The sequence below is a fragment of the Camarhynchus parvulus genome, chromosome 1, assembly GCF_901933205.1.
Source record: "Camarhynchus parvulus chromosome 1, STF_HiC, whole genome shotgun sequence".
Lineage (NCBI taxonomy): Eukaryota > Metazoa > Chordata > Aves > Passeriformes > Thraupidae > Camarhynchus > Camarhynchus parvulus.
Window position 1 is genome coordinate 85,681,890 of NC_044571.1, and position 16,311 is coordinate 85,698,200.

General features: G+C 39.3%; 1 protein-coding gene across 1 annotated transcript in view; it reads left to right on the forward strand.

Annotated features, from left to right (window-relative positions):
- RSF1 (remodeling and spacing factor 1) overlaps positions 1-15,950 on the forward strand; it is a 65,878-nt gene extending 49,928 nt beyond the window's left edge. The window contains exons 12-16 of the mRNA XM_030953288.1: positions 1,084-1,151; positions 2,240-2,447; positions 4,125-4,348; positions 6,306-6,497; positions 8,197-15,950. Of these exons, the coding sequence (XP_030809148.1) occupies positions 1,084-1,151; positions 2,240-2,447; positions 4,125-4,348; positions 6,306-6,497; positions 8,197-8,771 (1,267 nt within the window). The 3' untranslated portion in view covers positions 8,772-15,950. The remainder of the gene's footprint in view (positions 1-1,083; positions 1,152-2,239; positions 2,448-4,124; positions 4,349-6,305; positions 6,498-8,196) is intronic.
- Positions 15,951-16,311: the final 361 nt, after the last annotated feature.

The following is a 16,311-nucleotide window of genomic DNA, read 5'->3' on the forward strand; positions in this document are numbered from 1 at the left end:
AAGTGCTTTATGCTTACTATTGGAATACAGAGTAAAGTATTAGATTTCTTTTTTTCTTGTACTGCCAGAGGTTCCTATAGAGGACCAAGGTAAATATAACTGAGAGGTGGAATCTTTAATGAACATATTGTCGAGTTGTTCGCTGTCTGTATCTGAAAAAATACAACAAATAACTTTTTTAAAAATAAGAAGAAGAATTTGGATCTAAATAAAAAGTCTTTTCTATATAGTTAATAAAATTTGTACTTTCGCATGTTGGAGCTTAAGGCATCTGTTTTTTTGAACAGGTAACAATCCTTTTTTATGGAATTTGAATTCATAACTGAAGAAACAAACAGAGGTCATCTGTGTTGAAAGGATTGGATCTTTTTTCTTCAGTTTGCTGTTCTCTTTAAATGAGCTACTCAGGGTGCAGAGATTTATGCAATTTTATAAAAGCTGTTCCAGGACAAGCAGATTCAAAGATTTTGCTTTTGTTTGTCCTATTCAGTTATGTAACATTGCATTACAACTTGCTTATGTAGATTTATGAGGAACTTTGTGTTTTATCTGTTCAGCTTAGAATGTTGCAGATCCAGAAAGTATCATGAGCTTTAAGAGTAGAAAGCAGCTATGGGAAATCGGTTCTGAAGGAAAATGTGGACAGAAAAAAGAGTTGTACATTGAGTTTAATAGATGATTCTCAGGCTGTTTTGAAGGTTGGTAGAGCTAATGTAATGTAATAAAAATTGTGGAAAAAATGGTGAATACTTTGTATGAAAATGCTATTGAAACCATTTTAAAGAACTTTCAGATTATATATGTTTAAATTCAGAGGCCTGTTGTGTAAAATGGGAGGGGATTTCTTTTCATGTAACTCAGTAGGAAGACAGGCAATGGTAAATAATCCGCAAGCAAGTAGAAGTAAGAAGCACAACTTTGATAATAAAATAGCCATTAAAAAAAATTCTGGCCCATTATTTCAGTTAATTATGTATCCAGCCCACTCTGTGCAGTGTAATTTCTTCAGATTTTGAGGTATGTTTTTGTAACTATTTAATTAAGGTTCACTTCAAAGTGGTAAATGGAAGCTGTTATTTTTAGGTTTGATGAATTTGATGAGGCAATTGATGAAGCAATTGAAGATGATATCAAGGAGGCTGATGGAGGAGGTATGTTTCTTATGTTACTTGTTTTGCATTGCAGTGGGAATGGAGATGGAGAGCAAGAAGATGGAGAGCAAATTTTTTTTGATATGAGAAGCAATAAATATAACCCTCTCCCTTTAAACTCTGTAGTTTGCCAGGGATATTTTTTACTGCTGTATTTTAGAGTGGCCATCCCATGCTGCCAAAAGATGTAAGAAAATAAGTAAAAGTTGATAGTTAAATCTAGCCTGTACAGGTTTTTATATATGTAATGAGTAAGTTTTGGATTTGAGATTGGAATGGCAGCAGTGCTATTGACATTTGTCCCCTGTAAAAAGAGGACTCACAAATTGGTCTGCAGTTGGACCCCCTAAAAGTCTGGCTGCAGGAAATTTTCTTAATATTCATTCAGATCTATTAGCACTTCTCATCTGAACACAAAAAAAGTGAAATTCTGTTCTTTGTTGCCTGTTAAGGCAACATGGGACCAAACCAGAGATCTTCAGCACTATCTGAGAGGGATGGAGGTGGATTTGTGCTTCTGCATCACCTTAACTTGCCTGAAGAAAACAGCTATGAAACATTGTCCCTCAGTTGTTTGGCCTGTGGCATTTCCAGACACTCATCAGTTTCAGAAACTCGTGGATGTAGGCAGACAATCTGAAAATCTGTGGGTGTGTAACACAAGGTCCATTACAGTAAACATAACTAAGTCTCAACACTAAAATACCTTTTCAAAAACTCCACTTCCTGGCCAAACCACAACTCAAACCCTTCATCTCCTAAGAAGGATATTCAGCATTATGAAAAAAGTGTATTTTCTCGTAATTTCCCTCTCAAAAGGCACTGGCATGGTAATAGTGTGGTTTGGGGTTGAGTATTAGAATGCAGACGCTTAACCATGACCTTCTGCATGGACGTCAGTATTTCCAAGTGACCACATCTGGGCTGTGTATGTCAGCAGCAAGACCCTGGACATAGTCTTGCTTGACAAGAAAATACTTTGCTTGACAGAAAATAAACTGAAAGTAGGCACATGCAAGAAAGATCTGTAGAAAGTTAAACAAGAAAATAAACTTACTGTTGTTTCCCCTTTCTCTTACTGAATTCAGGCATTGGCAGAGGCAAAGACATGTCAAATATCACAGGTCACCGTGGAAAAGACATTTCCACAATCCTTGAAGAAGAAAGGAAGGAAAACAAGCGACCTCAACGGGCTGCTGCAGCACGACGCAAGAAACGACGGCGACTAAATGACTTGGATAGTGACAGTAATATGGATGAAGAAGAGAGTGAGGATGAATTCAAGATCAGTGATGGGTAGGTCTGCAATTTAACTTCCACCACAAGTTGCTGACCTCTGCAGGCTTCTGTGACTCTGGAGTGCCCCTGAAATGATCATCAGGAGCATGTTCCCAATTGCCAGTAAAACTCAGAGAATGATAGAATCGTTTGGGTTGAAAGGGACCTTAAAGATCATCCAGTTCCAAACCCCCTACCATGGAGTCCGCCTGGCCTAGGGGAACATTGTACTGGAAAAACTGCGTTCTGGGTCCACGTGCTGACATCATCCAATCTGTATTTTAAGCATAATACATGCCGGAAACAATACTGTGATGTTTGAGGCCTTACTACAGGCTTCTGTTAGTGAAGGAGCCAGGTGGGCTCAGTTCTCTGGCTGATGTGTGTGTCAAGCAGAAATCTGTAACAAAAATGTAGCTAAAATGAGGCTGGTTGTTCCCTTTTAAAAGTTAGAGTTGAAAATTCCTATTTTGTAGGATTTTTTTGGCCTGGTTGTCATTTAGAAATTGGAAGAGGAAAATTTTCATTATTTGGAGCATACAAAACCTGTCAGGCAGATTCTGAAATTAGTTCTTGATTGCTGCTCTGTAGGAGGTAGATTTTGAAAACAGTCAAAGAAATGGCTTATACTGTAGAAAACAAATACATGTCGTTGCTCTGGCTGACTGAAACTCACTTTCCACAGAATTTCTCCTCATTCAGTCTGGGCAATTACTGATGTAAAAAAACCTGATAATTTTAGATTAACTTTATGCCTTAATGAAGCAACATAATAAAGCAGGCATGAGGTTGTAGGCTCTTTACCAACAACTTTTAAAGCTTTATACCAATAATTGAGTCAATTTAGTAAGTGTATGGAAAATCTATACAAGATAAATGCAAATTTTGAGCTTTGTTTTTCACCTGTGACCATGCTGAGGATATTTCATTGGCACCCTGAATAATTGAGCTACACATGCTGGAAATTTCCAATCAATGAGTGTAGCTTGTGGAAATGTCACAGAATTAATAGTGCATTGATCTGTTAAAGTGTGCTCATGCATTTTCAACTCCATCCTCTGCTTAGGGCCTTCTGGATCTTACGCTGGAATTTAGATTCAGCTGGCAGCCAAATGCAAGTGACTGTGTACTTTCAGTGTTCAATGGTTTTTAAAAAAGCCTGACTCACTTGAAATTATGGGAATGTTGCAAGCTTATAAGGTTGTGAGGTGCATGTTTTGCATTAGAGCCATAGTTTTGTATGAAGACACAATATTCTAATTCTCGGAAATTGTGTGGAACAGTTCTGGGTTTGTGAAGGAAAGGTCACCTTTGCTAGTACATTGTTGGTGGTTTTTTCCCTCCACGGTTACTGCTGTGCAGACATTACATTGCAATGAACAATATGAACACTCTAGAATCTGTCCTGTGTTAATGCCACCTGCAGTGTTGGTTTGACAGAGCGTTTATATCCACCTGCTGTTGTAGTCTGCTGTGTAATGTCGTGCAGTGTAGAGCCCTGTCCCAAATACACAGCTGAAACCTCATGTCAGTGATGGCAGCTGGCTCTCCCTGGGTCTTTGCTCCTCATTATAAGGTTTGTGCTTTTTTTGTTTTGTGTACAATGGTACTTATCACTTGCTTGTAAAATACAAGTACTAGTTCAATCCTTTGGTTGTAATACCCATCTCTGTTGTCTGGGGTTTTCCTTTGCAGATCTCAGGATGAGTTTGTTATATCAGAGGAAAATCTGGATGAAAGTGAAGATGACCCACCATCAAACGAGGACAGTGACTCTGAGTTCTGCGCCCGCATATCCAGGCGACACCTCTCCAGGCCCATGAGGCAAAGCAGGCGGTTACGAAGGAAAACAGTCAAGAAAAAATACTCTGAAGATGATGAAGATGAAGAGTCTGAGGACAATTCAAGCAGAGAGTCTGGTGAGTATAAGCAATCTGATATTTTAAATACTGTGTTCTGGGGAGAGAGAGAGAGAGAGAGAGAGAGAGAGGGCAGTCTGAGCTTCTGTCACAACTAACTAACTTGTTTGCTTGCTTTGGTCAAGTCAGATGTCATCTTTGCTGCAAAGCAGTTTGCTACTTCTTCTGCTGTCAGTATTTTTCAGGAAACTGATATTGAGCACTAAGTTCTTGGCATTTCTAGGTAATGATGTATTTAAATAAATGCTTGTGCTATGATTCTAGAGGCCACCATTGTGGATAGTTGCAGCTACCTCTGTACCTCTCATGTTTGGCACAGGATTGTAGGAAAGAGGATGGAGACAAAAGTGTGCTACTTTATAGCTAGTAGAAGACCTTCTGAATACAGCTATGAAAAAGATTCTGAAAGAAACATTTTCCGTCACTTTTATGGAAGAAAACTTCAGTTGTATGGCATTTTGTGTTTTCTGGGAGGCTTGAAAGCAAAGAATAACACCTTGAATCTCTTTCTCCTAAAATTATCCGTGAAATCTTTAGTAACTGAAGACTTTGCATCACAAGAGAACCTAATAATTCACTTTATTCAACTTGTCCTTCAACTACTTCATTTTCTGTTGGCATGGTTTGAAGTGTGAGAATAGTACCTGTGCACTACATAAGCCTCTTCATGATCACCATCTTTCTCTGAAGACAGTCCTCTTTGTTTCTGCTTCATTTGAGAACAGACTAGAAAGTGCCATATATAAGCACTCATTTTTTCTCACTCTTATTGTGGATTTGAGGTTCTAACTATACTGGAGTGTTAACTTACTGCAGTGTGTGTTGTGTTACCAGTGTTTTATCTGTCTGTCTAGATTATAGATGATGGACATGTTGGAGAAAATTGGTTTGGAATACTGATTTCCAAAAGAAAGATTCATACATGGACAGATGAAAACAGCTATAGGAGTGATTAGAGTGATTGTTGTCTCCCTGTCCTCAATGCATCATTGCACTGATCATAAGCTCTTATCAATAAAGATACTGACAGAAGTCTAAAGAGATTGCTTATCTGTTCTGTAATGCACAAGAACAACTGTTTTTTTCCTGGTGGACACACATCTGTGATAAAATCAACTGATTCCTGTATCATTCCATATATATTCAAAGTATAGTGTTAACTGCATGTTTCTTTCTCTCTCACCCTCATTATTGTCCATCAGGATCTTGCTTTAAGCCTGTTTCCAGACAAGAAAATCAGATGCCCTGCAAGAGGCTTTATTTTCAGTCTCCAGAGATGGAATTTCTTTCTGAAGCTGGTTGTTCTTGCTGACTTGCTCTGTTTCTTTGTCTAATATTTTAGGAAGTAAAGAGGATGACACTTTGATCTGTGGCTCATGTCAATCTCTAACTTAGAAATAGTGTGTGACTTTTATAGAAATGTATCTTGGGATAATGGTTCTGACATAGCTCAGTGAAAAGCAGATGAAGTTGATTTGAGGCTATTTTCAACTGATGTAAATAAATTTAATTTTTGAAGACTCTAGCTGCAGTAGACTGGTGCAGGAAGAACTATGATTGATGGTAAGTTTCTTCTGTATGGTTTCTGTTTTAAGCAAACCCACAATTGAGTGAAACTGGTTTTTGTTGTTAACTTATATAACTCTGATCTTGGAGTTTCCTCTTGTCAGTCATTTTCCATCTACCTGTTCTTAAAAGTCTTCTAATAGAGTACACATTATTTAAATTTTAAAAGCAGAACAGACTCTCCTGAGGCACTGGTAATGTGTGCCATCAACTCCACTTCAGTAAGATTGTTTCCACTGTCAGGAGTTGGAGACGTCTTTGACACCAGTAGAGATGGGGCAACAAAAACACCGTAAGGAAACTATCTGAATTAGGAAACTTACCTAATTTTTTTATGTGAGGCAGTATTGGTTTGATGGACTAATGCACATCACTGTTTTGTTCCACACAGAGAGTGGTGATTATACAGATTACAGTGATGATGATTACCTGGAAACTAGGAGGAGAAGATCAAGACGGAATCAGAAGAGACAAGTTAATTATAAGGAAGATTCAGAAAGTGATGGCTCACAGAAAAGTGTCCGATATGGGAAGGAGTTGAGAAGAGTTCATAAACGCAGGCTCTCCACTTCAGATAGTGAAGGTAAAATAAATAGTCCAACACTTCCAGGAGCATGTGCATGTCAGCATCAGCACAAAGGGAAAGTTATGTAATTCCAAGATTTCAGAGAATTTTCTTTTTAGAGTTCCTTGATGTTTCTCAGAAACTCTCCTTCTGAAACAGCCCACTGGTACTTTATGATGCGCTGAGTCACTTCTCAAATTTATCATTGCCCCTGCCCCTGCTCCTTCAGATTTCCAGGTCTGAATTTACTGCCTGACAAGAATGTTGGGATTCCAAAATTGGCAGTAATACAGCTGTTTCAGCACTTTTCTGTTAAGAGGTCACAAAGCTGCATCCCACCAGCCTCTAAAGATTGTCTTATGTAAGAGGAAGGGCATTGCCACTGGTGCCCTGACTGTGTTTTGCTGGTGGTTCAGACTCATTCCATCTCCTGTTGAAGGAGCTGTGCCAAGTACAGAGAAAGCCTCTCTCAGTAATGTCAGGCACACCATGAGTGATTGGCGTGCTTTGTGATTTATAATTAATTAGCTTTTACAAAATCAGCCGGTGACTTTGGCTGTTTTGGATTGTGGATGCCTGGCTTATCAGACCTTAGCTCTGGCTTTCTGAATGCTGAGTGGTGCAAGTTGCAATGGATACCAGGCTTCCTCAGAAAATGGGCTGTCCTTGGCACACTGAGTGCCTCAGTTTTGGAAGGGCTCTCCTGAGATTACAGTGTGGTAGAATATCTTCTAGGTGAAGGAAAACAAGTATGTGATGCAAGTCTCTAGTGTCTCAAAAACATGATCTTCAATACAGCCTGTTCTCAGGCTCTGTGGTGGCTTTTTTTTGCCAGCACTAGTGGCTTTAAACATTCCCTGATTGGCGTTGTCTTTTCTTCATGAAGTCCCATTTCCTCAGGTATTTTAAGTACTGGCTTTCCATGTATTAAAATCAGCACCATTTGGCACCTTTCCAGCACTGTCACACAATTCCCACAGTATATCATAAAACACATAACAGTGTTACTGAAATTGTAATTACTTTAAAAATAGAGGAACACTGACAGTCTCAATCAACTTGAACCTACATTAAATAATACCCTTTAAAATGAAAATTCCCATGATTTCTAATGGGATTCACAAAGAGACAACAAATTATGTTTGCCATTTGATTTTTCAGTTTCTATCTTTTCTCACCACAGCCACCAAAGATGAGTGTAAAGGCTGTCAGGGTGTAGGCAGTATTCCAATTTGCCAAAACACCAAGCCTCCCATTAAAAGAAGTTGTATATAATTTGGGGGTGGCAGGGGTATAGTACAGCTTTGTGTGTGTGTGTGTGTGTGTAGATACATGAATTTTATGATAGAGCAGCCATTATTTCGGTTCTGAGTTTCTGTCAAGGTACAAATAAAGTGCATACGATGAGATGAGGAGTGCAGTTCTGTGTTATTCCCAGCATGGAGTTACCAGTTTTAGGGCAGAGCACGCCTACTTCCAAAGTCTCTGGTACTTCTCAGCTTGGAAACAGAATATCCATAAATTAAAAATACTTGCTACATTAGAAGTTAATTTAAAAAGTAGAAAGAATGCAAGCCTTTTGGCTTGGTTGGGGAACCTGAGGAAGGAGGCAGAAATGTGTGTGCTCAGAGAGCTGTCTTGTTGGTGAGTGTGAAAGATGAACAATAAATGTTGCGCTGAGATTTGCTAATGGCTCTAAGTCTGCTGCTTCTTCCAGAGAGCTACACATCTAAGAACTCTGAAGATGATGAATCCACAAAGGAGTCCAAGCGATTGATTCGAAAACGTCGGCGAAGTACAGATGACTACTCTGAGGAAGAAGGAGAGGATGAGGAGGAAGAAGGGAAGCCTGTCCGCAAACGCCTGAATCGAATTGAGACCGACGAGGAAGATGCGTGTGAAAACGCCAACGACGACGCAGAAACCCCCGCTCCCGCAGATAAGCTGCCAGCAGCACAAGCCCCCCCAGACAACCCCAAGAAGCACTGCTACCGGATAGAGAGTGATGACGAAGATGACTTTGATAATGTAGGGAAAGTAGAGAGCCCTTTGGACTACAGCCTGGTGGACTTGCCTTCCACCAACGGACAGAGCCCAGGGAAAACCATTGAGAACTTGATTGGCAAGCCAAGCGAGAAGAGCCAGGCCCCCAAGGACAGCACAGCCAGCGCCAGCCTGGCACCCAACGGGACAGGCAGTGGGCAGGAAGCGGTAGGGCCAGAGGAAGATGAAGATGAACTTTTGAGAGTGACTGACCTTGTTGATTACGTCTGTAACAGTGAACAGTTATAAGACTTCCATTTTTGTGCTAATTTATTCCACGGTAGCTCATACCAGCGGGCCAGTTATTAAAAGTTGTTTTATTTTTCCTAGAAAATTCTCCACTACAGTATCACTTTCTAGAAGCAAGAATTTCACCAGTCCTGCAGTCTTTCTGTGAAGTGACCAGTTTTGAACTTTGAAGATGAGTTGCTGTAAATTCCCTCTCTTACCCCCCCCTTCTCCTTCCAAGTCCATGGTCCTGGGTAATTTCACTCACAAAAACCTTATAACAACAAGAGATTTGTATATTTTTGACTTTATATTTCCTGAGTGCATACAAATTTGTGGAAATGGGTGGCCTAAGAAAGCATTCCAAATCAGTCAGGGCCCAAACCGGAACTGGGGTGGGTTTGGCTCAGGGGGTGGGGGGACGGGAGGGGGGTGGTGCAGAAGCACTTGTGCTTTAGCTTTTTCATATGAGATATATATTATATTTAAATGTTCACAACTTAGATTACAACTTAACAGACAGTTAAAAGCAAAATTAATGTCTGTACTGTCGCATTTTGTGAGTTGTAGGTTAACATACCATAGCTCATTTTAGTAATCACCTTCATGGAAGCAGTTTGATTTTAATACTGGAGGCAAACAGAATTATTAGAGGCCAAGAAGGTACCATAAACAAGAACTCTGCTATTCATTATGACTTGCAGACTTTCCTAATAAACATCCTTTAAAATATTTGTACAGTGAAGTGTACTGTAATGAAGTTTTTGATAGTCAAAACACTTTAGCCATGAATTTCTAAAGTGATCTCATGCACAGTTCATCAGATGGCCTTCAATGCACAGTGTCTAGTGGGAGGACGTATTGATGTCAAGTAAGTCTGTAAGCTGGATGTCAACTAAGTCTGTAAGCACTGCAGACTTTTACAGACAAAAGAACCCTGCAGTCGCTGCCCGGCCACGTGAGTTTCATAACCAGTTGGAGTATTCTGAACAAAATGTGTTTGTACAAACGGCATTGACCACAGAATGACAGTGCATAAGAGGATGGAGGGATTTTCAAATAAACCATGACTGGTCCATTCATGCCCTTAATATCTACTTCAAATTGAAGTAAACAAATGGAACGGTTTTCCTTTTGGAGGTTTCCTGTTTGGGGTTTGTGTGTGGTTTTGTTTTGGTTTTGCTTATTTGCCTGGATGTATTAGCAGGTTTTGAATGTAGTTGTTGGCCTTTGGCCATTAGAATTTTCTTAAAATACATTTTAATAACTACCATGTGACCAACTGATTTCAAGAAGGCAGAGTTTCTGAGAGAAAACGCTTGACTCCAAGACATCTCATCAACTTTTCAGCAGGCATGAAGTGATATGTGCTTTTATTCAAGGGGGAAAAAAAAAGACATTGGAAGAATAAAAACCCCACCAAATCAACGTGGGGCACATCAAGAGCATTCAGTTTTCTCTGTACTCTGATTAAGATGCAGGCTGTAGCATTTGTACATGTTATAGGACATGTTATAGGCAGCTCAAACAGATCTGCCAAACATTGAAATCCAAAAAGGTCACATCTGTTAATCCTTTTGCTCTGAGATTTGGATTTTTGACTGGTGTTTATGTCCATTGCCGGCAATGGATGCACCAAAGCTGCTGCTGCTGCCACTGAGGAGTGAGTTCTCCTTTCCTGCCCCACCTGATTCACTTCCATTATATTGTATTTACTAGTTAATCATTAAGCACTTCTGTTTTCTTGTACTAAAACCAGCATTAGGCCTTTACTAAATACCTCTCTAGAAAACCTAGATCCAATTTTTACCTACCTTTTGGCCTTTAAAATCTTGGTTTTGTTTCCCCACCTCTTTCTCCCCAAGGTCTCTCAGAACCACTCTGTGACTTTTACTCCTTTGGGTTCTAGCAGTGCACATATTATGCTATAAAACTAGGATCTGAAAAATGCAAAAAGATGGAACTTTCTCATTATCTGCTGTGCTAAGCAGGCTTGTGATTAAAAACAAAGAGAATCACTCTCTACATGACAATTTAATTTCATCAAAGATTAAATGTTTTCCTACCTTACTGATGTTAACAATTAACAGTTAAATTATTAAAATGGGGTAGTGAAGAGCCACAGGAGCTTAGAATGAGTTTTTAAAAGCTTATGTAGCATTTTAAGCTACTCTAGTGCTTTTCTTTGCCTAGATGATGCATAAATGCAGTACTTCTAAATTCTAATATACTTGTGTGTTAGAACAAGTAAGAACGTAAGGCTTCCACTTGTCCATTATAGTAGTTGCTGAGCATTTTTAATTCTTTTAATTCTTGCGGTGCAAACTGATTCACATCCATCAGCTCTGGAATCTGTAGTTCCTCATTTGTTTTGCCAGTGCCATGTTTTCATTTGTTGCCTGATGGAGCCTTTTCTTATCTGATCAAACATGTTTGCTTGTAGAGTCAACTCCAAATGCTAAATACATAGTGGGGAGGTACTTGTGTGTGTAAGAAAATTCAAAAGAGTTACAATTCTGGATAAACACATCATGAGAAAAATTGAGTACTGAGTTAGAGCAGTGTAAAAACAGGAAAGACCAGGAAGCAAAATAGGAGCATTGAAGCTTGCATCAGAAGTGTCATGTTTTAAAAATGGCCAGTTGTTACCAGACTGTACTTTCTATAGGTCTCTTCTTAAAAGCAACTTTTCTGTCTTCTAAGAAGTCACCCTCGGTACCTGAGATGGCTTCATCCCATAGGATCTAGAGTTCCTCCTCAGATCAGTGGGAATGATGGGCAAGGAAAAACTGAAAAAAAAATGCTCTGGAAAGTATTACCATTTTAAAACTTGGTATTTTTGTCATTTTTAAGGCTTCCTGCTTGGAAAATGTATCATCTCCTTTTTGGGAAGATGGCATTTTCTGACAAGAGGCCGGCTATCACACAGGGTTCATACCATTACAGTATGTATATGTGATTCCAGAGTGAAAATACCTTCCTGGTGTCCTTACAGTCTTGTGCCCTTCTGTGCTCAGTGTGAAATCAAGAGTTGGTTGTCTTTGAACCGTGATCTTCAGGTGTAGGTTTGGGCTTAAAGCTCAAACTGTATGGGAAACGGGAAACAGGCCAGGGATTGTTTTTAACGAGACCAAGCAGCTACTGGCTGAACATGCTGAGCATTTCTTCAGCAAACTCTTGTTTATTCTACACAGATTATCACTAACAGCTTTGTCTTTTTTTACCAGTGAGCTCTTCTGTATATAACTGACTGGGAGGAAAGCTGATTTCTTTGTGTAGTCTAAGTAGCACTGTTGGGAAGAAGAACATATAGATCAAGTGGAGGAGTGGATTTTTTTGTGCCACCAGGATAAATTCTGGCTGTTTGCTTTCCTGTGTGGGGCTTCTATGACTCAGTGACAAAAAGCACACAAGCAGGGCCACTGCAGTAATGAATGGGGTGTGTTAATCTAAGCAGTAGGGGGATAGAATTAACTATTGGATTGGTTTCACCACAGTTGCTGTCTTCTAGTTGTTGAGTCTGATAAACCTGAGCATATTCTTGATGTAAGATGGAAAGTGGCATCATATTTAACAACCCTTACTTAGCAAGGTCAGTGCTGAACAATCAACTATTTGATACTTTCATTTTGCACGTGCTGAATTACACTTTAAAATCACTGCATCTTCCTGACTATTTTTTTTTTTTGAATGAACAGATTGTTCTGGTCTAGCAGCACTTAGGAGAAATGAGAGACACCTTTTTTCTTAAAAGCTCATTTTTGAAGTGTCATCTTCAAGATTTTGTTGTATTAAGTGTCTCGGTTACTCTCCATATTATGGGAGCTAATGACTTAGTTGGACTTTTTTTCTGTTCACTTCTGTTTCCTAATTGCTGTGTCTGAACTTTTGGTGAGAGACCTTATATTGAGAATCTCAAGGGGCAAAAGATGTATGTTCACAAAAGAAAAAATTTATGGTAGTGGTACACTTGTTCTGATTTCTCTTTACATCTATTATTTAAACTACACTGGTATCCAGATGCTGCGATTGTGTAATAATTTTATTCCTTCATTGTCAGGGGGTCCATTTTATACCTCTGTTTTCAGGTGCTTATAATAACCTGGTTTTCAGTTTTTTGCAGTAGGAAGCTCTAGTCTAAACCTTCAAATAATGATTTCAAATCACATATTTTTACAAACTTCTTTTATGAAAAGTAAACAAGGAGTTTTTATGGCACCTGCTTTTTTAAATTCACTTTGTACACAGTGATTTAAATAAATCATGGCAGTAATGCTCACCCCCAGAACTGGTCTGACAAAGAGATTTGTATAATCTAATTCAAAAAAGCTTTATATAGGCCTTGAAAATTTGGTTTGATACATGTGCAGTGACTACTATTCACAAACTTGTAATGTGGTAGTGTGTACCCTAGGTATGTATTTGCATTTGATGTATGCTTCTGATCCGGTGGGTAGATAAAGTCCTTAAATATATATATAAATATATATAGAAGATCAAGTATCTTCAAATGAAACAGTAATTTTGGGAGGATAATTGCATTGAATATGTTATGGGAATCTCCAGAAATAAGGCAGCAGAATTTTTCCAAGTCTTTAAGTGTTCAAAACTTTCATAGAAGCATTTAGGATATTGTCAAAAGTAAGGATTTACAGGATCAAGATCACATTTGCTGGTAGTGTCCCCTTCCCTAACAGTTCGCATAGGGACTGTATCTCACATAAAATATTGGAAGGCAGAAAGTAAAAAAATTCAGCAGAAATTATCCATTTGGGGTTTTTTTGTTGTTGTTGTTTTGGTTGGTTTTTTTTTTTGGCTGGTATATCCTGATATAAGAAAAATTCTATGACTAATTTTTGATGCTTCACTCAGTGTGAGACCTAACGGAGAGCTCTGGCTTCAGAAATATTGATCAGTTGGAAATTATTTCTGGAGACCCAGCAGTTGGGGTATTGAGGACTACTAGTCACTTTGGAAAGTCTTTGGAAAGTCACTTACCAAGCTCTTCTTTTAGATTAGGTGTAACTAACTGAGGTAGTTCCAAACAACAAAAACATGGGAATGGTTGTCCCAAAACTTCAGAGTAATTTAACTTACTTTGTACATTGTAGAAGATACATATTGCTTAGTATAACGCATAAATAAAAGATTGCAGAGAGCTTCTGGAGGAAAGAATAAAACACTCTACAGTAGATAAGTTTTTAGAGTTGAATCTGTGGTGTAAAGCATTCAGATTCAACTGCAATTAAAAGCAAGTCTTACAGCTTGGATTTTTGACTATCATCTTGTAAATGCTGGGCCCCCACACCTGAGTTGAGGAGCAGGAGAGGGGACAGCATTGCAGTTAGAGGGGCACACATGCCTGCCAGCAGATCTGCTGTTGCTCCATACAACCCCAAAGGTTGCTGAGGAGAGCCGAGCAACGGCGCGGCTCCGTTTGTTCAGCTGGTTTACTTTGTGCACTTTGTAGCACTTTGTGTATAGTCAGTCTCACTGGGTCCCCAGGTGCAGACAGAGTCACTTGCTCCTGCTGTTGGGATGCTTGTTCCAATAATGGGGAGATGGGGAATGGATGGAGGGAAGTGGAATGGAATAGTGTGTATGCAAATTCATGCCATTTGCAAGAGAGGTCTTGGACAGGCCTAGAAACTACTTGTGACTTGCTCTTTACAGGTGGGATTTCCAAAGGAAGGTCTCCATTTAGGAGAATCATCCTGGTACCCTCCTTTTCTCATCCTGATTTTCAAAGTAACTGGAAAATGTACTTTATGTCTCCTTCCTTGAGGGAATAAATAATGTTCCTCCATCAGTGCAATGTGGATGTAGAAAAAATTAGGATCAGTCCGTAGGTTATAATGACAGTGTTTGTCTCCAGAGGTGACAGTCAAAGTCCACACAGTTTGCTTTCTTTGTTCTTCTTACCGTGTCCCACACAACTGAACTTGGATCAGTCTGTCAGAACTTAAGTGGTTCTACAGGGATAAGTGCTTCTGCAAAATCATATGATAGACCTAGTAACCAGTGCACTGTTTGTTAGAACAGACAAAAGTCCTTAATAGATACTGAACTGCCACTCAAGGCAGTGGTAGGAAAGGAAGTCAAATCATAAAGCTGTAAGCCTTGTTTAGTTTTCCATTTTGTACTCGTTATATGGACTCTAAAATCTTGTACAGTACCTTATTCCTGTCCTATATTCACTCAAAGGATGCTCCTCCCCCTTACTGGCATTAAACTGCCATTAAACTGTTGCCAATGCAGCTGCTGGTTCCTGCCTGTGTTTCACAGCGCTCCTGCCTCAGCCAGGTGGCGGATGGGACTGATCCAAATGCATGATGTTACCATTCCTGGGTGCAGGGCAGTTCTCACACAGGCACAGATCCTGTCCATGAGAGACAAACATTGGGGATTCTCAGTGTCCCACATGGCACATGGATGCTTACCCTCCAGTATTCTTTTGACAACTGGATCAAATCTGCCAGACAGGTCTCTTAAAATTTAAGATATGCTTACATGAAATACACTTTTGTCTTGCTCCCATGTGCTGTTTGTGTGTTTGCAAAGACACCTTGAGTTCCTTAAAAATGGTCTCCACAGCTGGCCTCATCTTCTGTTTTCTTTCTCTAAAGAATTAACACAGTAAAGTTTGGAGCTCTTTATGTAGCATTTAATCCTTGCATTTTTTGAGTCCTGAACCTTGTTTTTTTCAGTCTGTCTTCAGTCATGACTTGCTACAATATCAAAGGGAAAGGACCTGGGGACACACACTGTGTGTGTGGGAAGGGGGGGAAATATCTTGAAAAAAACTGGAAGTGTTATTCTTGTTGCACATAAATTGGGTGGTGCTTTCACTGTCTTTTCCCTCCCACTGGTAATACCACGTGCATGTAAAACATGCTGCGTTAAAACTTTTTAAAATGGAAATCATGGTGGCATAGTGCTCAAAGGGTTAACTGCAGTTTATTAACAGCTAATGTTTTTAGATTTGCAGTACACAACTGTTTAAATACTGTATTCCTTGTAAATGAAGTAAGAAAAAATGTTAAGGCTGGTGCCAATATTTTTGTTAATGAATTGTTCAGCGTTGTCTCTCACTACAGTCTGGTCAGAACTCTTTGTGTATAAGCTGGGCCTGAAGCCATTTTATAGCTTGTAGGCCTAATTGTGTAACTTTTCTTTCATAATGGTTTTGTTATAATATCTACTGTCATTTCTTTCATATAAATATGACATGTAAATTGTCATAATAAAAAAAATTGAAATAACTTGATGTACAAAGTATAATGTCTATTGCAGATACAAGTGCTTTTTAATGAGCATTACACATGCACATACCTTTTTTAGTTTTAGAGCAAGCACTAAGTAATGGCTGCTGTGTATTGTTCCAGCCTGTGATGGTGCCACTGCCTGCCATGGGAATGGGCAGCTCCCGGTTTATGTTGGTTTTGTTGCAGCAGCCCAGCTGACAGAACCTTCCTTTCTTTGAGCAGCTCTGGCTGACGGTGGAGAAGACCTGATAGATTTGTTTTTGCAGTCACAAACATTTTCTCTATGTGTTCCATCT